At 37.1% G+C, this 26,813-nt stretch overlaps 1 protein-coding gene across 1 annotated transcript in view; it reads left to right on the forward strand.

The window, feature by feature from the left end:
- LOC128737449 (uncharacterized) overlaps positions 1–26,813 on the forward strand; it is an 88,237-nt gene that overhangs the window by 40,521 nt on the left and 20,903 nt on the right. The window contains exon 3 of the mRNA XM_053832086.1: positions 18,237–18,444. Within this exon, the coding sequence (XP_053688061.1) occupies positions 18,237–18,444 (208 nt within the window). The remainder of the gene's footprint in view (positions 1–18,236; positions 18,445–26,813) is intronic.

Here is a 26,813-nt window from a genome sequence, read left to right on the forward strand (position 1 = left end):
AGTTATGAGCAAATTTGTATTTCGTTTGAATGGGAGCCCCCCCCCCTCCTAAAAAGGTAAGAAGTCCTAATTCATAATGGGAAAAATGGTTGCCTCCAAAAACACCCACATGCCAAATATGGTTCCATTTGCTTGATTAGTTCTCGAATTATGAGGAAATTTGTATTTCATTTGTATTGGAGCCCCCCTTCCTAATGTGGGAAGAGGTCCTAATTCATCACAGAAAAAATTTTTGCCTCCAAAAACACCTACACGCCAAATATGGTTCCATTTGCTGGATTAGTTCTCGAGTTATGAGGAAATTTGTATTTCGTTTGTATAGGACCCCCCCTCTAAAGTGGGGAGGGGTCCCAATTCATCATTGAAAAAAAATTGTCTCCAAAAACACACATATGCCAAATTTGGTTCAATTCGCTTGATTAGTTCTCGAGTTATGAGGAAATTTGTATTTCATTTGTACAGGAGCCCCTCCTCTTGAAGTGGGGAGGGGTCCTAATTCACCATAGAAAATTTTCTTGCTCTCGAAAACCTTCACATGCCAAATTTGGTTGCATTTGCTTGATTAGTTCTCGAGTTATGAGGAAATTTGTATGGAAGCCCCCCCTCTTAAAGGGGAGAGGAGTTATAATTCCTCTTATAAAGAGGGGAGGGGTCTCAATTCACCATAGAATAAATTCTTGTCACCGAAAACACCCACATGCCAAACTTGGTTCTATTTGCTTGATTAGTTCTCGAGTTATGAGGAAATTTGTATTTCATTTGTATAGGAGCCCCCCCTCCTAAAGTGGGGAGAGGTTCTTATTCATCATAGAAAAAATTCTTGCCTCCAAAAACACCTACATGCCAAATTTGGTTCCATTTGCTGGATTAGCTCTCCAGTTATAAGGAAATTTGTATTTCGTTTGTATAGGAGCCCCCCGCCACTTAAAGTGGGGAGGGGTCCCAATTCATCATAGAAAAAAATTTTGTCTCCAAAAACACACACATGCCAAATTTGGTTCCATTTGCTTGATTAGTTCTCGAGTTATGAGGAAATTGGTATTTCATTTGTACAGGAGCCCCCCCTCTTAAAGTGAGGAGGGGTCCTAATTCAACATAGAAAATTTTCTTGCCCTCGAAAACTTTCACATGCCAAATTTGGTTCCATTTGCTTGATTAGTTCTCGAGTTATGAGGAAATTTGTATGGAAACCCCCCCTCTTAAAGGGAAGAGGAGTTATAATTCCCTTTATAAAGAGGGGAGAGGTCTCAAATTACCCTAGAATAAATTCTTGTCACCGAAAACACCCACATGCCAAATTTGGTTCTATTTGCTTGATTAGTTCTCGAGTTATGCAGAAATTTGTGTTTCATTTGTATGGGAGCCCCCCCTCTTAGTGGGGGGAGGGGTCTCTAACCATCACTAAAACCTTTCCTGGCCCCAAAAACCTCTACATGCAAATTTTCACGCCGATTGGTTCAGTAGTTTTTGATTCTATAAGGAACACAGGACAGACAGACAGACAGACAGACAGACAGAAATCCTTCTTTATAGGTATAGATATGGTACTACCACCTGCCTTAGCAGAACATCCGTTCATACCAATGAGCCTATCATGTCAAAAAGAGTTGAACATATTCAACGATTGGTCATGCTTCCCAACTCTTGTATGAAGAGCCAAAAGGGAATTGGTCGATAAGCAACATCACTTACACGTACCAGGGATTTAGAGAATCTCCTTCCAAGGGCTAAGTCACCTGAGTCAATCGTTGAATAAACCGTCTTAATGCAGAATGACTCCAGCAGGTGGGGAGAAGAGCCCGCTCATTATCCACGATGTGTTGTTAATCGAGCCAAGATTAACCCTAGAAAGTTGACTGTTTCACTCTCCCTAGGCCCACCGCTTCAAACAAGTGCTCTGATGGTCCCTCCCTCTTCCCGATTCTAGTTTATTTATGAAATGTGGTATATATGGGTAAAAATAGAACAATCTCACCAGCAGTCCTTCGAATGGAATAGAGTTGCGTCCTTTTAGTTTCCATAAATGCTTCTAATAATTAAGTTAATTTTCTTCTGGTATCCAATATCCATGTGCAGTATTAACACTCGTATTGGCCAAAGTTTTCACTATAGAGCAGTAAATGCTTCATAAGCTAAAACGAAAAAAATAATTAAAATAACTTATATTATGCTTACCAGATCATGTGGCTCCACCGTCTGCCCAAAACATCGATTATGAGATCAGACAGCCGGGAACCGCACAGTATCGCACCTCCTAGCTTGGCTACTCAATAGAGCATTACCGGGTATGGCCACGAGAAAGCGCTAGGTAGGGGCTTGGGATAGCTAGAAATTAAGCTCGAATGAGACTTGAACCTAAACTTGAAATATGATATTTGACTGAATTTTAAATTGGACTCTAAACTGAAACTATGACATGAAAAACTTTTAATTAGCGAAGTTTATTTGATGTCGTGATAAAAAGGTGCTGGTACCGAATGGCCGAAACACAAAGGGCCGAATCACGAATGGCCGAAATCCAAATGGCCGAATTCCAACAACAGTCACAGAAGGTCGAATCACGAAAGGTAGAATTTTCCCGGAATGCCCATATCAACATTTTTATTGCTCATGTTGTGAGACCTTACGCATTTTGACGAAATTTTTTCATCTATTTCTCTTCGCGAATTTGAAATATCCCCCTGAAAAACCTTTAAAATTTTCCCACCTATTGCCTTTTGTTCCACTCGCAGCTCTGTGATGATTTGCGTCATTGATAGGCGTGTGAGGCCTATTGATCGTGTCAGTAGCAAATGTTTCCTAGATGATTCAGGGCGAGACGACTGCAGACCGCGAGTGTGCGCCGGTAACCCGCTGTCGGAAGCGCCGGCCACTGCGGGGGGCAGCTCCCCCGCAGAAACCACTACTATTTAGGTGCATGCATTTTCCTGGGTTTACTGACTAATAGGGATTATCCCTTAGGTAAGTCCGAACGAGCGGTAGCGAGTAAGGACATCATATACCCAACATTTGTGCAGGCTGAAGGCCGTGATTATTTTCGGCCATTCGTGTTTCAACCTTTTGTGATTCGGCCATTCGTGATTCGGCCATTTGTGATTCGGCCGTTCGTGATTCGGCCATTTGTGTTTCGACCATTCGTAGGTAATCCATAAAAAGACGTATTTAATTATTGATTTAATTGAAGCTCTAACATACTCCGATAAAGGGGGTCAATCCCGGTGTAGTGGTTAGCATTCACGCCTCTCACGCCGAAGACCCGAATTCGAATTCCAACCCCGCAGAATCACGAATGACCCAAGCTGTTAAAGTGACTATAATCAAATAAAAAAAATACTACGATAAATTGGTATTATTGCTGACAATAGTCGTTGTGAGATCGACGATATTTTATTTGTAATTCCTGGTCTCAGATGCTGTAGTGTTTCTCGATTCATATAACAGCAAGCTCAGCGGATTTATAACGTATATAGGGGAACTGTGGGTAAGACGAACAGGGTGGGTAAGACGGACAGGTGGTTGATTCTACCAGTTAAGCATTAAAATTCGTAAATGTTTTGATGGGAATCCAACCAGCTTGCTATCTCATGCTGTCTGAACGTTTCAATCATCATTTAAAACTTTCCAATTTAGATAAAATACAAAAAAACTAAAAATTGGACATGATTCTGCGTTTGGATGTAACTTTTTTTCCGTCGGAATTAAGCTTTTTGAGTGGTTTAATTCCAAAATGTTGCCCATAGCATGAAGTATTTCGATTTAATACCTTTTCAAGTAACGTCTGCATTGAAATAATACGTAATTTCATTTGCGTATGAAAAATTGTCAACGCTTTAAAAAAATGTATAATGATGGGGTGAAATGGACAACTGCTAGTGTGGGTAAGATGATCAGTGAACATACTATATTAAAATTGTTGATTTTGCTTCTTAGTGATATCTCAAGCATATAAATGAAAATTTAACCGGAAAACGTGAACTTCAAACAAATCAGTAGCGGCCAGGCATGAAACAGTTTTTGGAATGCTTGTTCATATTGCCGCTGCCAAACAACTTTCTATTGGCTGCCTCTAGTGGGAGGGGGTGGACTGCCCCCTTCATTTTTTGCACGCTACACCACCATATTTTACGTATTCAATTTGTTAAGGGTCAAAAATAATAATATGCGCTCAGTGGGGGCGATTCACAATACCTGTCCATCTTACCCCCACACATTGTCCGTTTCACCCACAGTACTAAAAAAGTTCACTTTTTCGGACCATTTTTAAAACTCAAAATACACATTGAAAAACATTTTTTGTTAAATATTTCACTAGCTCCTTTTGAAAACAATAGGTTGAACTGAAGTAAACTGTATTTAGGTTTTATAAATCATAAGTTCTCTGTATTATATTACCTGTTCTTCTTAACCTGTTCGTCTTACCCACAGTTCCCCTACTTATTCGAAGCAGAATGGCGGTAAATGTTATGACAATTAATAATAGTTTAAACGTTATCGGCGGAAATTTCATTCACGCGATTCTATTCACCATCTTTATTCCATGTTAATAATCTTAAATAAAAATAAATTACACCCATTTCTTTTTTTATACGGGGGTTCGTGTCATACAAAATATATTTTCCTGCATATTATGTAGACAGAAAAACAATAGATCCAAAACTACTAATAAAAGAATATACGTTTGAAAAAATTCAGAAAAACTAAGCTTCTGCGAAGCGAAGCAACTAAAATAAAACACGAAAGTACCAGATAAAACAGAAAGTTTCTGGAATCTTCCTAAGAAAAATCTACATACCAGATGGCACCGTAAAATAGCGCTCATAAAAAGGGATTTTGTGTATTGTGGAAGCAATGTTCGTTCAATCGTGCCAGCTCGTTCGGCCAGCAGGCTCTAAACCGCAGCCTACAGCAGCAACAGCAGCACCAGCTGCATACCATCAACACGAAACTCAACTAATGTTCACTTCACCGAGCGTTCTATTTCACGGCAAACTGCCAGTCGCCTGCCAAGCGGTGTCTTATAGCGTCAGATTAATGGCTATCCGGGGTGCAATTGCAGGGTACATGATAGCATATGTTTGTACAGCCATAATTAGCGGTTTAGTACGGGGAAGCTACTTGCTACGGTTTCTATCGTGATCCGCTTACGGGGCCTTGTCCTATCGTCGCCTAAACCTGGCGGCGTATCCGTATGTATGTCGGGACTATAGGATTGCATGACCTGTTGGTATGTACCCAGCCGCTGCTGCTTTATGGCCGGAAGTTGCTTTCTTGGCATACCGTAAATTTCCACGTTTTCGCTGCTATCAGCTCCGGTGATTGGAAAAGAAATTTAAATTGCAAAAACTTTCGCGTTAGTTCAGACTCGTAAAGTGGATCTGTTTTGCTTTTGCCGCTTCAGGAAAGCTTATACATAGTTTCGCTGGATAGATTCTTGTTTAGGACACGAACCCCCGCATAATTGAGGAATACATTGCACATTTTCTTGAACTTTAGCTATATTTGGATGAACGATGTTTTACATAACTCATATTTTAAAGAAAATTTTTGAAACAGACACTAATAAAGCCTACAAGTTGGAGGCGAAATACGTATCTATCAGAATAATAAATAAATGTTAATGAACTGAAAAAAATAATCTTTCCATAAAATTTAAAACTGTTAATTCTTTGCAAAAAATAAATTCAATTATTTTCACACAGAGATACATCACGACTTTTCCGGGTTTGTCAAAGAAGGAGGAATTACAAAGAGGCAGAATGATATGCCAAAACACGAAAGGCTTGATGTTCTAGCAGGTAGAATCAAGAAGGGCATTGCATAAAAATAGGAATCTCTAGGGGGTGTGAAATACAGAATTATAAACGACACAAAAGGCTCAGTATCACAAAGTCGTAATTTATAGACGCGAAAGACGTAAATGCGAATCGAAGCTTTATTCAAACCTATCGGTTGATGTTCATGGCGCGGTACCGCTTGAACAGTCGATGAAAAAATAAAAACGTTGCAGGATCACGATAGGTACTGTTCAGATGAAAATAGTGGACTGGATGACTGGGATGTAAGAGCTTGGATTTTCGGTTTTACTTGAGATTTTATTCCTTCAAATTAATAATTTTCTGAGATAGAATATGGTAGACGTACCAGGAACCACGAAGGTGTAAGCACTAGTGTGGTAAAAATGCAAAAAATGATATTTGTTTCACTTATTTAAGAAAATTTCTTTCTTTCATTTCTTTCTTATTTGCCCAAAAAACTAAGACGTTTTAATAAAAAATCATAGGGGTTGTGTTACATGGAGAAACTTTGTTCAACAGGCTTTGTCTTAAGCGTCGATGACACTGAGCGAATTTTTAGGTTGCTAGTAAGCGAGTTGGCGAGTAGATTGTAAACTCGCCCTGTGTCATCATACACACTAGCTGACTAGCAGATTGTTTGCTAGTAGCGAGTAAAGTTGAATGCTGCTCAACTTTACTCGCTACTCGATGGCGTGTGCGCTTGTTGGCTAGCACACTAGCTGTGTGGCATCATAGTTGCGAGTAACTAGCGACGCAGCGAGAGGGTTTTTAAATTATTAATTTTATAGCACCAGAAATGCCAAATATTTTTACTAATTTTGAAATTGTAAATGCAATGTGAATTAATTGAAGTAATTCCTCGTAATACTTTATATTTATCAATTAAACATCTGTAAAGAAGTTAGAATTAAATAATATAAGATAACTCTTATGTAAATTGTACATTGTGTACGTTGAACTTGATCGTTTATCTAGCAACGATTTGTTTGTATGACCGGCATCGCTGCCTAATACGTTTTAGATTTATCAAAACCCCTCGCATACTAGCTTACTTGCCGATTTGTGTGTCATCATGACTCGCGCATTCGCTAACTCGCCCACTCGTGAAATCGCTGACTAGCAGCTTACAAACTCGTCCAGTGTCATCGACGCTTTAGAACGGCAAGCCATCTAAGTATTTTTTTTTGTATGCCAGAAGGGCATTGGGTTAAAAGGCCACTGCGACAGTCTTAATGATCGTCTTGCAGGCCCCTATTGCTGTACACAAAAAAAGTAAGTAAGTAAAGGGTTGTGTACAAGACACGACCGCATATGTAGGTGACGCAGGACTATGTAAGTCTATTTGTAGTGATAGTAGCATGTATCCATGTATGTAATCATTCGATTCTTCATGTATACATGCTATATGCAGCATATATACATGCTACATGCGTTGTATGTAACATTTATCAAAGTAGTAACATTGCATGCGTTCAATTCTCAAAAGATTTCAGAATTATTTCTATGTGCATTTGGAAGCAATTTAACAAAATCATGAACACAAACTATTGCTTTCCTGCCACCTTACTAAAATTAAAGCTTGTTTTTATTATCAATTGTTCCCCCACGTTGAAGGGATTTTGCCAATTCAATCCCATTTTAGCAACAGCACATCTTTTCACTACACTTCCAATAAAATGGCAAACATGCGTATCCATACAGAATCATATTATAAGCAAACACTACACCTGTAGCGCACTTTTCCAACACTTATATCATTTTCGCCTAGGTTTAATCGTCTCACCGTAAAGAATTTTCAATCTGTTCGGGCAATGGACTTTAGTAATTTTTTCTAGCACACTCCCCTAACACAGACATCAAAATGGACTAGGTTTAATCGCGTTCATAAGAAATTTGTTGGCACGAGGGGACTTTATCACTCGTTCTGGCGTACTTCACTAGCAAGGACATCAAAATGGTCTACATTCAAACGCGGTCGCGGTTTAGATGAGAAAACTCTGTCGCTTGTTTCGGCTTACTTCCCAAGCACAGATATCAAATTGGTATAGGCTTAGATCATCGTAAAGGATCTTCCAACCAATCACGAAGCGAGGATTTCCAGTTGGATAATGCTTCATTATTGTCCATTTTTCAACAGTAAGTACTTTGAAATCAATAGGTTTCATCATCGGTGTGGATGCGTAGAAGATTTTCGGATCGATTGGCGTAAAAAAATTTAAAATTTACCTGGAAACCACTAAGCTATTGGCGCTCAAAATCTTTCATTTTTTCGTGACGCTCGCATTTTTCGATTTTTTGGAATGACACACTAACCCAAACCTTGCCGTATGAGTCGCGTAAAAAACAAACCGCGTAAAAAGCGATTTCAGTGCATACTAAAGTGAATCCGTCTGTTATCTGTTCAAAAGAAAGGATCTTCAAGAACATCGGCATAGTTATTGCTCCATTTCGCTCCCCCACCTGAGCATTCGACATAATGGTCCATCGAGCCGGATCCGTGTCGTGCTAGGGAGTAGTCTATGTTCAATTTTGATGGAACGAATTCCTGCTGAAGCCGTGTAAATAATGAAGCATACGAGTCGCTATACTAACGGGACAACAACTCTAACGAATACGATCCAATTAGTGTTCAAGTTGTACGATGCTCAGTTGCCACTGTAAGCGCGAAGAGAGTGAATCATCACCATAGTCGACGGTTGATGTACTCAGCCACCATTCTCGACAGTGGACCACTCGAACAGTTGACACTCGAGTCGACGCTTAGTACTGATAGGAGTATTGCAACATGCTGCCCCCCTTGAAAGCCGTAGGGTTTCAAAGTTATTCCTATCTGTAGAATGGACCGAGGGCGTCGATGATGGGAGCACGAATTCGACTCCGTCAACTGCTGTGCAACCGGCGTCGATAACAAATGTCCGCGAACGACTCCGCTCGTCTCACTATCCAGAAATATCGCCCTTCTAGAGTACAACCGAGCATCGTAGAGCTAGTCTTGCAGTTAAACATTTGCTTCTGTTGAGTCCCCGGATCGTTGAAAGTAATGTCTCGGTTAGAATACTGCACGAAGCGATGTGATCGAAGTCTTGTTGAGATGCGATCCGATGCTGGATACAAGTGCGAAAGGATGACCAAGTAAGTTGGTTTGATGTCCGCGGACTGCGGTGTAAGTTGAGCACGATGACGTACGGAGTCACTGCCGGGTAGGCCGATTGCGATGAGTTTTAGCCTGAGAGGGTCTCTTCGACTCGCTTGGTTGATATCAGTGGTTATCGATTGATCGATATGCCATCGACAAATTGCGCTGATAACGGTTCACCACCACTTATTCAAAGTGGCTTCGGTTGGTGCCAATACGATGATACCGATGATATTAATCGGATATGTTTCTCTGCTGCAGTTGCTGCGACCATGTTGCGACTGCTTGCTTTCGGATAGTAGAAATTTAGTGGATCGTAGAATTTAGCCAAGGATGAAGTGTGGGTAGGTTCTGTTTATATCCAACATCCTCACTCACCCAGAAATAATGGTTGACACTGTTTCAGACAGTTTGTAGGGATATCCTGGTAATTGAAATCCGGAAGTGCTTGAAGTGAGGAGCCAACCAGAAAATGTGCTAGTGTTAGCGGCTGTAAATCACCTGGATCTTCAGAGATAGACGTGATTAGTCGGGAGTTTAAACATCCCTCAACTTGAACGAGCAACGTGCTCGTATCCTCCAGTGTGTCTGGATTCTCACTAATGACTCTCAGGATCAGATGCTAGGCTGAACAAACCGCAGCCTCCCACAACCCACCGAAGTACGGCCCACTCTGGGGGCTGAAATGTCATTGAATCCCCTCTTCCGCGCAATAGTGTGATACCTTGTCGTGATGATCTTTGTTCTTCAACAGTTGCATCAGCTCTTGGAGTTTATTCTTCACCCCGACAGAATTTGTGCCATTGTCAGAATACAAATCCGAGCAAAATCCCCTTCGTGATACAAACTAGCAAAATTTTTCCGTCGATAGATCCGACACCAACTCCATGTGAACTGCCTTCGTGCAGGAGCACACAAAAGCAGAAACGTAAGCTGCTGGGTGTCTTGAGGTTAAGCGTAAGTACACTGGGCCAAAATAATCTACGCAAGTTTGTGAAAACGGGCGGACATCATTTACTCATGCTGCTGGAAGATTGCCCATGAATTGTTGTACTGTGGTTGGCCTTGCTCGATGCCTAACTGCTTCCCTTCCTCGGAATGGCCAAGAGCGTAGTCTCGCTACCCTTTGTTCTGCTGGAATGGCGGACATAGACACATAAATAAGTAAGTAAGCAGTCTCGCTGCACTCAGAAGTAATTGGGGTCCTACGTGGAGCATTCGTTCTTGGTAGTGCAGGAAAGTTAATTTCGTCAGGCATGCTGGTAACGCCATAGGGTGTTTTCTATCCAATGATTCCTGAGCATTCTGGAGCCGATCACCAAATCTCATGAGATCGTCTTGTGTAATTTTGGGATTAAACCAACGCACAGAGGAGTATTTGGATCAAAAAGTTGGTCAAACTTATTTCAACACATCTTCAAGCTTGAATGGCTGTAAAAAACCGTAAAAGTATACAAATTTGACTTTAGATGATTTAATGTTGGGTTTATCCACCTAAAAGTGATATTCTGACCTTTTAAATCGTGTTTTACCTAATAAACATCATATAATGCTGAAATTCAATATTCTGTTTATTTGGAAGCATAAAATCTTCAATAAAGCTGATCTTCGAGAAAGCCGATGAATTTTAATGCAAAGCCTTGGATTTAAACGTCTTTAAGACTTGCCTCTTTTGTATTGACAGATTTCTTAGCCAGCTGTAAAGTACTGTACAATTACGGGGCTAGTATAATGACCCTACTGACTCTAGCAGCACCACCCAGCTGAAACTCGAACATACATTGACTGATTTATTAGTCCGGCATCGTATTTTGAAGCTTACTGGATGTCCGGGCTTTCATTCTTAATAAATAACACCGTTTTCTAGTTATTTAAGACTAAATGACAATAGAAAAGTTAGAGATTAATAATTTGAGGAGAGACAAGATTTATATCCTTCCTCTAGGAGGCCCTAATGGGGAAAGAAGTATCTATCCTCTATTAATATTGCTGTTTCTCATATTATCGGTTTTTTCAAGATGTGAAGGTCCCCGATGGGATGAGATAAGATAAGATGGGAATAATTAGATAAATACTATGGAAACTTACATTACCACCTAGGTGCCTAATATATCAGTTTCAACACTCGTCGTTTAACTCATTTGCTCAATTCTGTAAATTATTTTTGAAGAGACTGTAATCTCCCGGAATCGCTATTTCAGGCAGAAAATGCAATGTTTCTACTGATCCATTTGGTGTTATCCATTCTTGGGAAAAACGATCTTGGACACGAGGTGCTACGAGCGCAAGTTGACCAGTTTTGTGTAAAAGAATAGTGTATTTTTCTTTTAAGATCTCAAATTTTCTATCCAACGACGCAGATGTATTCCAGCAACTGCAAATAACTATTTAAAAATTATTATGTTGGATGTTTGGGTGGATTCTGGTCGGTAAAAAGACAAAGAAAAATAAATAATACGAAAAAATGCAAAACCCCAGCGTTACTAAAAAGTAGATGAATCGCGAGTTCGCAAATTTTCGCAAAATGTACTTCCATGGACAGTTAGTCTGAGCCTTACTCTTTCAGACGACATCGAATTTCCAGCCCGGACGGATCCGAAAGATAAACAAAAACCCGAATTAATCCACCTACCGGCGTGACCTAGCCTTTCTACTGTCACAATAATCATCATTTAATTTCTCAGGAACATCTATGTATAATTAACTTGACTATATTTTTAAATGATAATTATAATAGACCGTTGTATTTGTATTAAAAGATGTGGCTTTTCGGTCTCGGGTTTCTTACGAAAACTTTATTTTACGTTTTCGGCTGACGTTTCGAAGGTCTATGCCTTCATCCTCGGAGCAACTATTGTTATAAAACATTACAATTATTTAAACAGTAATGACGAAGATTGTTTAAATAATTGTAATGTTTTATAACAATAGTTGCTCCGAGGATGAAGGCATAGACCTTCGAAACGTCAGCCGAAAACGTAAAATAAAGTTTTCGTAAGAAACCCGAGACCGAAAAGCCACATCTTTTAATATATTTTTAAATATCCGTTCCGTATTCCTCAAAATCCTTATTTGCCAGTAAAATTCACAACGTATTGCGTAGAATAATTAGGGGAAGGGCGGTAAAGACGGACACCTTAAGGTAAAGACTCAATATCTACTCAAATATAACTGTATTGATCCCAATTTTCGTATAAACTGAACCTTTAAGTCTCTGTCTAATAAAGTTACAACGTGTGCTGGAAAATTTCTTCCAAAATTTATGCATTTTTTAATATCATAAATATCATGTATAAATCAGAGTTTCTGCGCATGGGCGGGAAAGACGGACACTTGATATGGGAAAGACGGACACTCGCAAAAAGGTGTCACGCGTCGTTGAATTATCAGTATTAAGAAAAATTAACATATTTCATAATGTATTTAGGAAAGAATTGGTTTGGGAGACCCCCTTCCCGATCTCCCCTTTGAGCGAGAAAATAGAATGGTTCCCTTCAATATTTTAAGTGGTGACGAATTAATCGTTTCTAAAAGCTGGCTCATTCCAATTGTTATATGACTTCTGGTTACTTTTACATATATAATATGGAAGTATTTGCAATGTTAAATCGTTGTTGGGCGTTGTTGTGAACCCATTTTGTTCAAAATCTGTGTGTCCGTCTTTCCCTACCGTTGGGTGTCCGTCTTTCCCGACTTGGATACCATTTTTTCAAACTTCAATAACTTTTTACTGAATATTCAAAAATTCACTAGGTTTCCAATGGATATTCAATGAAAGATCAAACTAACGCAATGCCGTCGGTTTAGCATGAATATGTTGTTTTTTAACGATTTACCAGCTATTTTCTTCACGCACAAAATTACATCGGTTAGCGTATATACGCATTTTTTCTTTGTTTTGCTTATAAATTTGTCAGCTACGCTGCTAAAAATCGGCAGTTTATTTCAAAAGTGTTAATTCAATCTATAGAAACATTTCCCATCATTGATTTGCTTCAAAAAATTATTGTTTATGAAATATGACAAGTGTCCGTCTTTCCCGCAGTGTCCGTCTTTACCGCCCTTCCCCTAAATTTTCTTTCCTTGTGTGCGTAAATACTTGTAACACCTTATTTAGTTTTATAATCGGTCGGCCTAAACTTTCGGGCTTCAGAGCCACATAGGAAACTTGTTTTGAATTGACAATATGAAATATGTGTTCAGAACAGATTTTTTGATAATTAATTAATACCATGTGTTCAAAAGTTAGCATCTTTGAAAAACAAGAGTTCAGAAAAATTATTATTATACTTCGCCTTTGAAGACAAAGAATATCGACAACAAAATGATTAATCTCAAAATTTTACTATTAGTTTGCTTGGCTTCAATTTTGCAGTATATCTGAATTAGAAAAAATAACTGAATAGAGCATTAGATATGAAAAAGAGTAATTGAACCTTTTCTTAGCTGGCGCTCCTTCAGATAATTATTTTTGCATGAAAATCAAAACTTAAACTTCTTTTGAATGTAATTTCATGAAAAGATAGTCATTAGCTTGATCGCATCGTTTTTCCAATGTTGGAGGGTTAGGAAAACAAGAGGGTTGCAAAAGCTGCGCCTTAAACATGCTTGAGAATGGGAAATATGATCGATATGATTTTCAGTGCTTGTCATTTTTGATTTATTTGTTGAAACATGATACATGACATAAGACATCTGTCCTTTAAAATGTCATTAACGAAAACAAATCTTACAAAATTACTACCGTGCAACGTTTACTTCCTATGTTTCATATAACATTTCTAAGCTCTAGTATCTATTGATTGAAAAGAGCATCTATTGATGCGCAAAATTTGTTTGAAATTTGTATAAATTTATTTGGAAAAATCAACTCATTTTTAATCCTATACACCAGCATGAAGGTATGCTTAAATTAACTGCTTTTCTTCGCTGTTTGCTTTTCGTGTACAATTGTGAGTAACAGCAAGTGAACAAAATGACAATTGAAATCTGAAATCAAAGAAAAGAAAAAGCTTTTCGATTGAATCCCATTATTTAATATTTATTTGCAACAGATACGTAGTTCGCCTACGACGTGCAGGCTTCATCAGTGTCTTATTTCAAAGCGTATACGTATCTGTTGCGAATAAATATTAAATAGTGGGATTTAGTCGGTAAAAGTTTTTTCTTTTCTTTAATTTCAAATTTCGTATTCCACTAAGAGGCTTCAAAAATTTCAGACAATTGATTCAGAAAAGTGAGAAACATCTTTTCTTGAATTTCAATGCAAATTTAAAAATTGCAAATTGTCATCCCAAGTAACAATTTGAGTTTTATTACACTCTTATGATGACATTCAAGACCAAAATTGGTCATGAAAACCACCATAAGAGTACAATCAAACTCACATTGCTGCTTGGGATCACATACACACACATACATACATACATACATACATATATACATACATACATACATACATACATACATACATACATACATACATACATACATACATATATACATACATACATACATACATACATACATACATACATACATACATACATACATACACACATACATCACACACATTGAATACAATCAACATTTGTTTTGAATTCACACGTTTTAACGGTTTAATATACGGTGCTTAAGTGTTAAAGTTTAAATAACTTTTGAACGAACTGTCCGATTTTAAATAACTCGGTTTCGTTTGATAGATCTCAGTAGTAATTTTCAAATAATAATAAAATGTGTGATATTTTTCATTGAATTAATGCTTATATGTTACAAAAATATGTTTTAAATACTATTTTTTCACATTTCTTTATGTAACTTTCAAACTACAAGCCCAATCGTCATGAAATTTGGAAGTTAAAGGTTTGCAAGGCTCCTCTTTCATATGCAATCAATTTTGTTCAAATCGGTTAAGTGACCTATGAGATAATGAAGTCCCATATTTTTCATATTTTTATACATAACTTTTGAACTAAAAGTCCGATCAGTATGAAATTCAATAGCGACCAATGGGACACCTAGACCTTTCATTTGACACTAAGAACATTAAAATCGGTCCAGCCATCTCCGAGAAAAGTGAGTGAGATTAAAAGCGTCACATACACACACACACACACACACACACACACACATACACACACACACACACACACACATACATACACACACAGAAAATGCTCAGTTTTCGAAACTGAGTCGAATGGTATATGACATTCGGCCCGCAGGACCTTCTTTCCATTTCCGGTTTTCCAAGTGATTTCTATACCTTTATACTATATATTTATATAGTAGAAAGGCAAAACTATTTTGAAACAATTTTTTTTATCATAATACTAAATGCCTTTGACGTTCCTTTAAACTATGTTTAAGCTATAAAAATACTTTATTCAAGACTAAAACATGACACATATCTTCTAATTGTAGAATCATTTTGATTTACGTTGATAGTTAACTCCAACTTCAAGGAAAATGGAAATACATTTTGAAAATTTTTAAAAGGAATTTCATCGCTCCAAAAACATCAATATTTCGGCAGCTGGTGCAATCCGAAATCAAAACGAAAGAATTCAAAATGGCTGCCAACTAATGCGCCAGATATCTAGGAACACAGATTAGTACAATATGATGAATAAAGAAGCGTTTCGTTATTTCCCTTTTTGACCAGCTTTTTGAACCAAATACTCCTCTGTGCAACGCAGCTGAGATTGCCTAGAGACTGTTTCATCCGTTCTCTTTAAGAATCTCGTCGGCACAGAAGAACAGGGGGCCCAACGTGCTAGATGGCTCGACCAGGTTGGAGCCGACTTGCTTGTGTCGAGACGTCTAACGAAATGGTGACGAGTAGCCCAGAATCGAGTATTAGCAGGTATCAGCATCTTTGGCTCGAGCGTGCTGCTCCTCACAATCATTATTGTCATTATTTTTCATAATTTGTATGTAAGTTTTTACCACCAGAAAGTAATTCACATTCATATACATATTATTATACAAATCAGGTGTACCGCAGGGTAGCACGCTTGGTCCACTACTTTTCATATTTTTTTTTTCAACGACGAAGCAAATGCCGTTTGCCGTCTAGTACCAAGTTGCCGATAAGTTTGCGCCGCTGACTTAAAGATCTATCTGGCGATTCGTTGCATCGAGCATTGTTATCGGAATCTGTGACATGAAAAACTAAATTTTTAAATAATAAGCACTGCTAAGTGCTAAGTGATTGTTTTTCGCCGAATTCAAACGCCAATATTTTTGAGCAGGCCAAGCGTTCAACAGAATCGACTACGTTAACGATCTTGGCGTTAATCTTGACTGTAAGCTGACGTTCGACAGGATAGGTTTGAATTTAACGAACCTTCTCACATGTTTAAGCGTAAAATCACTAAATGTAATTCATATTGATTCTTATGTCGATACATTCATTCGATTCATTAAGACAAGTTTTTGTCAGATGATAAGAGTAAATAAAATAAAATAAAATAAAATAAAATAAAATAAAATAAAATGAAATGAAATGAAATGAAATGAAATGAAATGAAATGAAATGAAATGAAATGAAATGAAATGAAATGAAATGAAATGAAATGAAATGAAATGAAATGAAATGAAATGAAATGAAATGAAATGAAATGAAATGAAATGAAATGAAATGAAATGAAATGAAATGAAATGAAATGAAATGAAATGAAATGAAATGAAATGAAATGAAATGAAATGAAATGAAATGAAATGAAATGAAATGAAATGAAATGAAATGAAATGAAATGAAATGAAATGAAATGAAATGAAATGAAATGAAATGAAATGAAATGAAATGAAATGAAATGAAATGAAATGAAATGAAATGAAATGAAATGAAATGAAATGAAATGAAATGAAATGAAATGAAATGAAATGAAATGAAATGAAATGAAATGAAATGAAATGAAATGAAATGAAATGAAATGAAATGAAATGAAATGAAATGAAATGAAATGAAATGAAATGAAATGAAATGAAATGAAATGAAATGAAATGAAATGAAATGAAATGAAATGAAATGAAATGAAATGAAATGAAATGAAATGAAATGAAATGAAATGAAATGAAATGAAATGAAATGAAATGAAATGAAATGAAATGAAATGAAATGAAATAAAATGAAATGAAATGAAATGAAATGAAATGAAATGAAATGAAATGAAATGAAATGAAATAAAATAAAAAATTAAATTAAATTAAATTAAATTAAATTAAATTAAATTAAATTAAATTAAACAAAATAAAGCACACACTAGAGCTATGACTGGTGCCTTTGCCATAACTGTAACACCTTTCTTACTTATAAGAAAAATAACTGCTTATTTATCCGCTAATGTACTACGCTCGGCAAATTTGGCGACTTAGTATTATTATCACGTAAAAACAATTTTCAGTTTTACCTACTGTTTGGGTGAGAAACCATTACCAAGAGGTTGTTGCTCATTTTCAACAACGAGATATTTTGTTTCATAACAATTTCGAGTACCGTCCGCTATCATCCACACAAGAAGAAGCCTTCGTCCAAGGCTGGAGTGACTATCCGAAGGGACCAAAACAAACTATGAAAACACTACAATGAATTAGGTTACTTTAGCCATAACTGTCGCCTGACTGTTGTTTATCGTACTCCACAGGAAAACTTCTCCTGCAACGGCTTAATTGCTGTTTGTATACGCTAGAATACTGCCACTTTGTGTACCAACATTCGGAACCAGCAGCAGTATATCAATTTTTTTTATGTACTTTAACCTGAATCTTTAAAATGGGACTGGCAAAAGCTGCAACAAAACAAATCGGCATTACCAACCACCGAATAAGCAAGACAATTTCATTTTACGATTCCATTTCATGCTTTTGTATTCAGTGTTTGCTGTAATCGGAAGTGTTTCCTGACTCTGTCTTTTGTCACATTCTGTATTTATTTCCTGTCTCTTTTTTGTACCCGTGCATCCGCCTTTCGTGGAAGACACTTTCCCTTCGAGTTGAAAAGGTGAACTCACGTGTTAAGAATAAACCAAAACATAAATTTTTTATTTCAAGGAACAGGTGGCATTCTCTAATATGCAAAAATAAATAAATTATGCCGCACTTTAATGTTTGCAACGATTTCCATCCACAAAATGGATTCAAATACATCAAATCAAATAATTCAATCACAGCTGTTATGATCTGCTCGACCTCGATTTAGAACGATTACTTAAAATTAAAATTATCCTTACTGGTATCATCGCATTGAAAACCTGCTCTATAGCAATGTTTTTTATTTCGTTCTTCTATTCTTTTCACCATAGGCCGTCTGGGTGTTTGTCGTTTCGCTGCCAGTGATTATCATCAATTCACCCCGACACTCGATACCGTTGGCACCGAAAACGATGACGACGTTGGATTCGGCAGGCACTGGAATGTTCATTACCGGGCTGCTGGCGGAGACGTACGCCGATCTGCAGAAGTTTTCTTTCCGCCAGGATCCCATCAACCAGGGCAAATTCTGCAATGACGGTAAGTCCCACTGCGAGTGACACCGAACGAAGCGAGATGAACCGAGCGAACCAAGCGCTGCTGGTCTGTTTTTCAAGGACGAGAGGCTTTAATTGTCGTTTTGTTAAAGATGGGCGATGCTTTTGGGGGAAAAAGTAACGGGTAAGAGGGTGGGTGAGCTCGCTGATGCTCGTTTTAATTATGGAATCATTAATGGACCGTTTGAAACTTTTGATATGATATTCTGACTAAATTGCACTGATTCACATTGCATTAGCCGCATTAGAGACATTGTACGAAGCAGAAATAGAGTACGGAAAATGTCATTTTCAATCATTTAATGGGGCTTAAATGGCCCAACTACAAACAAGCGTTGGGTAATAAAAACATAACACAAAAGCCTGGATATAAAAGCTTCAATAACGTATATTAACCGAAAATTAGCTGACTTTAATTAACATCACCATGAAATAAATTACATCACTTTAAAAACCCATTAGCATGGCTCATTAATAAAAACTGTCATTCACTCAGATTGGACACAACCCATTTTATGTCAATTTTCTCATTCAAACGTTTTCCTTTTATCCCCCAACTCCAGCTAAGCAAGTAATGCAGCAAAAATCATTGATTTATTTTTGTCTTGAAAGCTTCGAAGAAAAACAAAATCGAAAGAAGGATAAAAAATAGCGACCGGAAGACTTTTTCCAAACAACATCCAAAGCCGAAGATGGAGAAAAATGGTAATTTTTGACGAAGGCACAGCGAGCGGGAAGATTAATGACCGGCAAGCAGTTTACGATCCAGATGATGATGGTGATGGTGATGGTGACGATAGTAAAACCACACAATGTGATATGGTTTTCATAGCCAGGAACCGGAAGCGACAAAAAGTGTGAATAATTTCCGATGGAAGAGCGAACGCCAAAGTGGGTTCGAAACAGAATGAACAAAAACGACAACTTTGGATAACTCTGACCTCCATTGGAGAGATGTGTATTTTGGTGGTGTCATGTTTTTACACTGTGACGTTATTGTGATGAAGGGCTCTACCAGTGCTACTTTAAGATATGATAACATCGAACAAATTAGGGTAAATTGAAACGAATCGCTTTGCTTCATAGGAAAGTGTCACTTTTCATTGATACCCGAAGATTAGGCCTGGTTTTTGGCCCTTCTCAATTTTCGAAATCAGATATTGGATATAGGAACCATTTTTAAATAGCAGAGGTTGTTCGGAAAAGGATATACCTAATGCAAATAATAAGCTATATTTGTTATTTTTCAATTTTACGAACAATAATTATTCTAAATTTAAAAATGCATCTTTTACTGGACTCAAACATCACTTATCTTGTATGTGTTCAAATAAATTTTTTCCAACATTGCAGCAATTGTCCCACAATCGTTAAAGATTGCTTCGCACAGTTGAGAGCGTGGCGAGAAAAATCCCCATAATGAGCTAGAGCTAGAAGCAACTAATGATTGCACCTAGCTTAGCTAGCGGAAAAGCTAGCTTCCCAGCAGGACCGGATGGTTTTATGCCAGCGTCACCGACGGACGGCTGCCTACCTTCCAGTACCTACAGTAGAAAACCACTTCTGTTCTCCGCATACTCGTCCTTTCGGCTCGAGTGACGCTTCGCTTACTGGAAACCCAACGGACTAGTAGAGGACTAGTTGGAAGACAAATGGGACGAATATCAAAATTGAACGGAGATACTCTGCATGCAGCATAACGATGTGGTTTGATTGCTTTGTCATACAATTTACGTTGCAAAACGACCCAAACCATTCAAGGTTACCGAACGAGCACTTTTAGTTTGCCCTTCGCTTGAACAATAGGTCGTCACTTGAGGCTGTCTACCTGTACCCGGAAGACAGAAAAGATCGATCACTAGGTATATAACCGCATGCACTGGAATTGGATGGAAAGTTGTGCTTCAATGCATCCTTGTGGATTAAAGTACTACATATTGGTAAATGTGTATGGTAACAACATTTAATCGAAAACAATACTGTGCTGAAACCAGTCATGAGCAGTCATGAAAAAACGACAACAATCATTGTTCCGTACAGATTTCCATCCATTACAAGCAAAAAATTCAAATATTTTTGACTAATATATAATTATTATTTTGTTGACATATTTAAATTTAAATTGAGCAAATAACTGATTTTATGAAATTACAGTGTGAAATCACTAATTCGTTTTTAGTGAATAATTTAATTTAATTTGCATTTTTTATGCGAGCCGGCAAATCCCACATTCAATTTCCCAAAATTTTACAACGATTAATCAATCTTCCTTACAGTGACGCTTCTCTATTTCTCAGATTTTTAAAAGAATTATTTTTCACGACCAATTCATAAAACAAATTGGATTAGAGTTACACCTAGATATCTAAACTTTTTTGTTGGACGTGCAATCGAATGATGTTATTAGTTTTGACGTAGGACTACGTCTTACGGTAAGGCTTAAGGGTGTCATTCCGAAAAATCGAAAAATGCGAGCGTCACGAAAAATGATAGGTTTTGAGCGCTAATAGCTTAGCGGTTTCCGGATAGATTTTAAATATTTTTGCACCGATCAATCGGAAAATCTTCTACGGATCAAAAACAATATAGAAATCTATTGATTTCAAAGTACGCACTATTGAAAAATTGAAAATAATGAGGCATTGTCAAACTGGCAATCCTCGCTTCGTGATTGGTCGCAACGTATTTTTAGAAAAAAAGTGACAAATTCTCCCCATCTCAACAGATCGAAGATTCTTTGCGACGATTGAACCTAGACCAATTTGATATTTGTGCCTGGGAAGCACGCCAGAAAGAGTGACAAAGTCCCCCCAACATAATTCCTTACAAACGCGATTAAACTTAGCCCAATTTGAAATCTGTGCTTTAGAAGTATACTAGAGTGCCAAACCACCCCTTTTTCATCCGGTGTTATCGTTTAAACATTAAATCTAGCCCAATTTGATGTCCTGAAGGTGAAACTTCACAGAAAGTGAGCGGCAACCCTTTCCTTTTGCCAGATTGCATCCATACACTGCATCAATTTGTTCCGAACTGTTGTCTTGCTCGGAAAGAGTATTGAAGGGATATTTGTGTATGTGACGTAACGCAGCAATTCTCAGAGCGAGGAAAATCAGCAACACTCTTATCCGAGAATAGTTTTGAACGTTTCATTTGCTGCTTTACGTCAGTTAGTTGCCTGCAATGCTATACATAGTTGCAATAGTCAAGCATTACATTTAGATTATTTTTTTTTTCGAAATGATGGACAAGACAAGGTAGGAGGGATCCGTAGTGATGTCAATTTGACCGTCGACACGGCATAAGACAGGAAGGTACCTACAAATCATTTTGCAAACAACTTTAACTTACTTCTATAGTAGCTTGCAATCATGAAAATGGGTAGAAACATGTAAAAAATTATCGACGCAAAAATTTGAATTTCTCAACCTACAGCACAGTCAAGCAATTTTAACATAACAATTTTTTGATATCATCAAAATACATACACAATACAATACAATACAAAATACAATATATGTAAATAGTGTTTGATGTTGAAGTAAGATTTGAGGCGCTATTAACATATATTTAAAAACAATCGAATTTTCTCAACCTGCAGTTAGTCTTAACTAATGCTGCATTTACATTGATGTACATGAAGAATTGTATTATTACATGCGTGGATACATGCTACTATCGCTACAAAGAGACTTACGTAGTCCTGCGTCACCTATGCGGTGGTGTCTTGTACACAACCCCTCTGATTTTTTCAAAGGTGCGTAGTATTCATAGCTTTTGGAAACCCCTTATGTGTATATACCTTGGGCAAAATTCAAGTTTTCTGGCACATTGGATATTGGCAACCGGGCCTCGTTCAATTTTATTGTCCATTTTGAATTTGAATTGAACGTTGAAGGTTGAACCACAGACAAACAGACGCGACACTCACGTTAATTCCAACGTCTATTCAAAAACAACTTATTTTTCAAAGAAGCATATTTCGCAACATGGCCACACCGCGGCGCTCGAGTGTTGCTACGAGTTTCCAGTATAAAACCATACAAATGTAAAACACCTACAGTATAAAACCCTGCAAATGTAAAAAACCTACAGTATAAAACCCTGCAAATGCAAGCTACTCCGCAACATACATAACAGAGGGCGCAGCGCTAGTGTGTAAGCAAAATGTGTAGGATGATGGTTTTTGAAGAATTTTCTTCTACAGTCAACCAAAAAAGTATTCGGACAGCAGCGCATAAATTTTTCTTTTAGTAATTTTGCGCAGTATTTTTGCAAAGAATGGAACCACATGTTTTTTAAAACAATGTTTAACTAAAGCATATTTAGATGCACAACAGAAATTCGGAGAAAAGCTTTCCGTTTTGAAGATAGAGTACATATAGTTTGAATTGGCTAAAAATGCAGCCAAAAAAGTATTCGGACAGTTAACTATTAGTTGAAACAAATGTCCTTTCTCGCTCAACTACTTCCTTGTAGGACCATTTACATTCTTGATGACCTGTTTTAATCTGTTTGGGAAAAATAAAATTACTTTTTTGGCTGCATTTTAGCCAATTCAAACTATATGTAATCTATCTTCAAAACGGAAAGCTTTTCCATGAATTTTTGTTGTGCATCTAAATATGCTTTAGTTAAACATTGTTTTAAAAAATGTGTGGTTCCATTCTTTGCAAAAATACTGCGCAAAATTACTAAAAGAAAAATTTATGCGCTGCTGTCCGAATCCTTTTTTTGGTGAACTGTATGTGTCATGTCAGTTCGTCAGTGGTTGAACCTTAGCACACGCGCGCCTAGGAAATCAAAAATGGTAGGTAAATAAAAATCAGAGGGGTTGTGTACAAGACACGACCACATATATAGGTGACGCAAGACTACGTAAGTCTCTTTGTAGTGATAGTAGCATGTATCCATGCTTGTAATCATTCGATTCGTCATGTATACATGCTATATGCAACATATATACATGCTACATGCGTTGTATGTAGCATTTATCAAAGTAGTAACATTGCATAGGTTCAATTCTCAAAAGATTTCAGAGTTATTTCTATGTGCAATGAAACAATGACACAAGTTAACAAAATCAAAAACACAAACTATTGCTTTCCTGCTACCTTACAGAAATTAAAGATTGTTTTCATTACCCATGGTTCCCCACGTTGAAGGGATTTTACCAATTCAATCCTATTTTATCAACAGCACATCTTTTCACTACACTTCTAATGAAACGGAAAGCATGCATATTCATACAGAGTCATATTATAACCGAACACTAGAGCTGTTCCAACACAGATATCAAATTTGCCTAGGTTTAATCGTCTCGCGGTAAAGAATTTGCGATCTGTTTTTTATATCTTATCACTCGCGGAACACTGTACTGAGGGAGATTTCAGATCAACAGGTTAACGACCGTACTTAAAGTTCAATCAACTTAAACATCGGATTCTGAGGCCAGCTCAGCCGTATTTATTTGAAACTCATTTGCATGTGTTCGTTGCAGTATTTGAATCTGCTGTTGCATCTCTGATATGGGCTTAGCTATTACTGAGCCTTTTTCTTATACATAACAATTCTTCCTCTTTTAGAATTTGAATACAAAATTTTTTTTTAAGTATTTACAATTTTATAGCTAATAATTTTCATGTTTTGTATAACCACTTGATTGCGCTTAACATTCTAAATTTTTATTCACTTAACTAATTAATATACAATCATTGACTTCATTTATTCATTGACAGTTTTGTATTTTGTAAGTAATATTTGTAATATTTATATTTCACTTTCGATTGTGTCCTTTGACACCTTTCTATCTTGTTTGTATATAAAATTTGCTCAATAAAATTTTCTTTTTCAGATTGTGCCCGTTGACACCTTTTACTTTATACATAATTTTCGTTTAATAAAATTTTTGTTTTTCAGATTGTGCCCGTTGACACCTTTATGCTTTGTTTGTACATAATTTTCAATTAGTAATGTTTTTCTTTTTCAGCTTGTGCCCATTGACACCTTTCACATTTGTTTCTATATAACCATACATATAACCTTTTCTTTTTTTTTATATAAAAACTTCTTCACGTTTTCTTAAATTACATCTTTTCTCTCACCAAAAAAAAACTCAAATAAAAACTTTTCACTTTTCAATTCCTGTTGTCTCTATGCTGTCGTAATCTGTCAGATCGTCGCAATACCGAAGATCCCGCTTTGCTACTTGAACCATCATTGTATCGGATTTTCTTTTCTTTATTCTTTGATATCGTGTCAGAGAAATGAAAGAGTTCGTCGTCTGACATAGTCCTTTCACGCTTGCAGGTCCTTCTGCACGGAACTGTCAGATTCTGACGACAGTTAGTTACTTTGGGGACCCTCAATTGCTCTCGATGCGCCTTTAGCACCACGCTTCCAATAGAAATCTGGAAGATTGTAGGAGAATACTGTTTTACAAATTTAGCTTCAACCCATCTTGAACAGTCTTTTATATTGTGATTTTTGTACCAAATAATATCCCCCAATTTCAATCGAGCAATAGGGTCCACAGAAACTGATTGCTTATTACTAATATCACAGATTTTTGATTTATTATAATCAATAAAATCGTCAATTTTCTTAGGCTTATTTATTTTCTTTGGATTAATTAAATCCAATAGGATTTTTGGCGTATATTTGAAAATCCTCTCCGATGGAAAACTACCATCTTTAGGCAAGCAAGAATTCCGATAATTCATCAAAAATAGATTAATTTGATCTTCCGTTTCCATCCGCTTTACCTCTGAATTAAAAAGGAATTTTTTGAACACCTCCTTTACAATCCTGACAGACCTTTCGGCTTGCCCGTTACTAGAAGGATTGTAAGGAGGGCTTTTCATGACAACTATACCTTGCCTTTCCAAAAACGAAATAAAAGCAACCGAATTAAATGGTGGGCCGCCATCTGTAACCACCACATCCGGAAGACCAAATCTGGCAAAAAAGGAAATGAATTTCTTAATAACCTTGCTTGCGTCTGTTCCAAACCTCATCCATTCCACTTCGATCCATTTCGAAAAACTGTCAACGATCAGTAGAAATACCTTTTGACCAAAATAAAAAAAATCCGCGTGTATCCTACTAAACGGATGAATCGAAGGAAGCCAGTGAGTTTGCGTGCTTACTTTGGGTGTTACTGCCATTCTATTACACGGTTCACAGGCGTGGACGAAAATAGCATCAATAGCAGCGTTAATACCAAACCAGAACACAGACCTACGAGCCATTTGCTTCATCTTTACCATACCAGAATGATTTACATGCAACAATTTCAAAATATCTCCTTGCATCGATTTTGGTATAACAACTCTATCCTGGAAAATTAGACACCCGTCAACCACTTCCGGGTCGTGTCTATTAGAGTGAATATTCATCAAGTCTTTGTCTATTCTCTCAGGCCAACCATTCTGGTAATAAGCAATTAATCTTTGTAAAAACACATCACAACTTGTTTCCTTGGCTATCTTGGAGCAATTTATGGGAACTTCCTGAGTAAAATTTATGCTCTTTACGAATTCCCTGTCATACTCTTCTGGAGTACCCTGTTCAAGCGGAAAACGAGAGCAGAAATCCGCGTTGCCCATTTGTGCTGATGGTCTGTAACATATGGTAAAGTCATAGATAGAAAGCTCTAAAATATACCGCTGTAACCTAGTGACATAAATAGCATTTTTACCCGTCTTTCCAAAAATTCCAACTAGAGGCTTATGGTCAGTATAAACCGTGAAACTTTGTCCATAAAGGAATTTGTGGAATTTCTTAACTGTACTTACTAGTGCCAAAGCCTCTAAATGCAGAATCGGATAAGAACGCTGTGCTTTATTCAAGGAAAACGAAGTAAAACAAATTGGCTTTTCTACACCGTTAACCACATGTGCGATTACTCCACCCAATCCATAACCTGAAGCATCTGAAACAACTACGATTGGCTTTTTTGGATCATAATATTCTAAAATATTTGCATCCAATAAAGCAGCTTTGCTATTAATAAAAGCCTGTTCGCATTCTTTACTCCATTCATATTTAACATCTTTCTTGAGTAATTGATACAGACAAAACAGTTTTGAAGACAGATGCGGAACAAACTTGCCATAATAGTTAAGGAGACCCAAATAAGCTTTCAACTCAGTTACATTTTTAGGTGTAGAAGCTTGGTTAATTGTAGTCACTTTATCTGGGCTTGGAAGCAATCCATTGTCAGATATAATATGCCCTAAATAAGGCAAACTCGACACGAAAAACGAACATTTCCTCCAATTAACTTTGATGTTTGCATTGCTTAGTCTTTCCAGTACTGTATAAAGCTTCTTACGACAATCCTCCATATCA

The sequence above is a fragment of the Sabethes cyaneus genome, chromosome 2 (assembly GCF_943734655.1).
Source record: "Sabethes cyaneus chromosome 2, idSabCyanKW18_F2, whole genome shotgun sequence".
Taxonomy (NCBI): Eukaryota; Metazoa; Arthropoda; class Insecta; order Diptera; family Culicidae; genus Sabethes; species Sabethes cyaneus.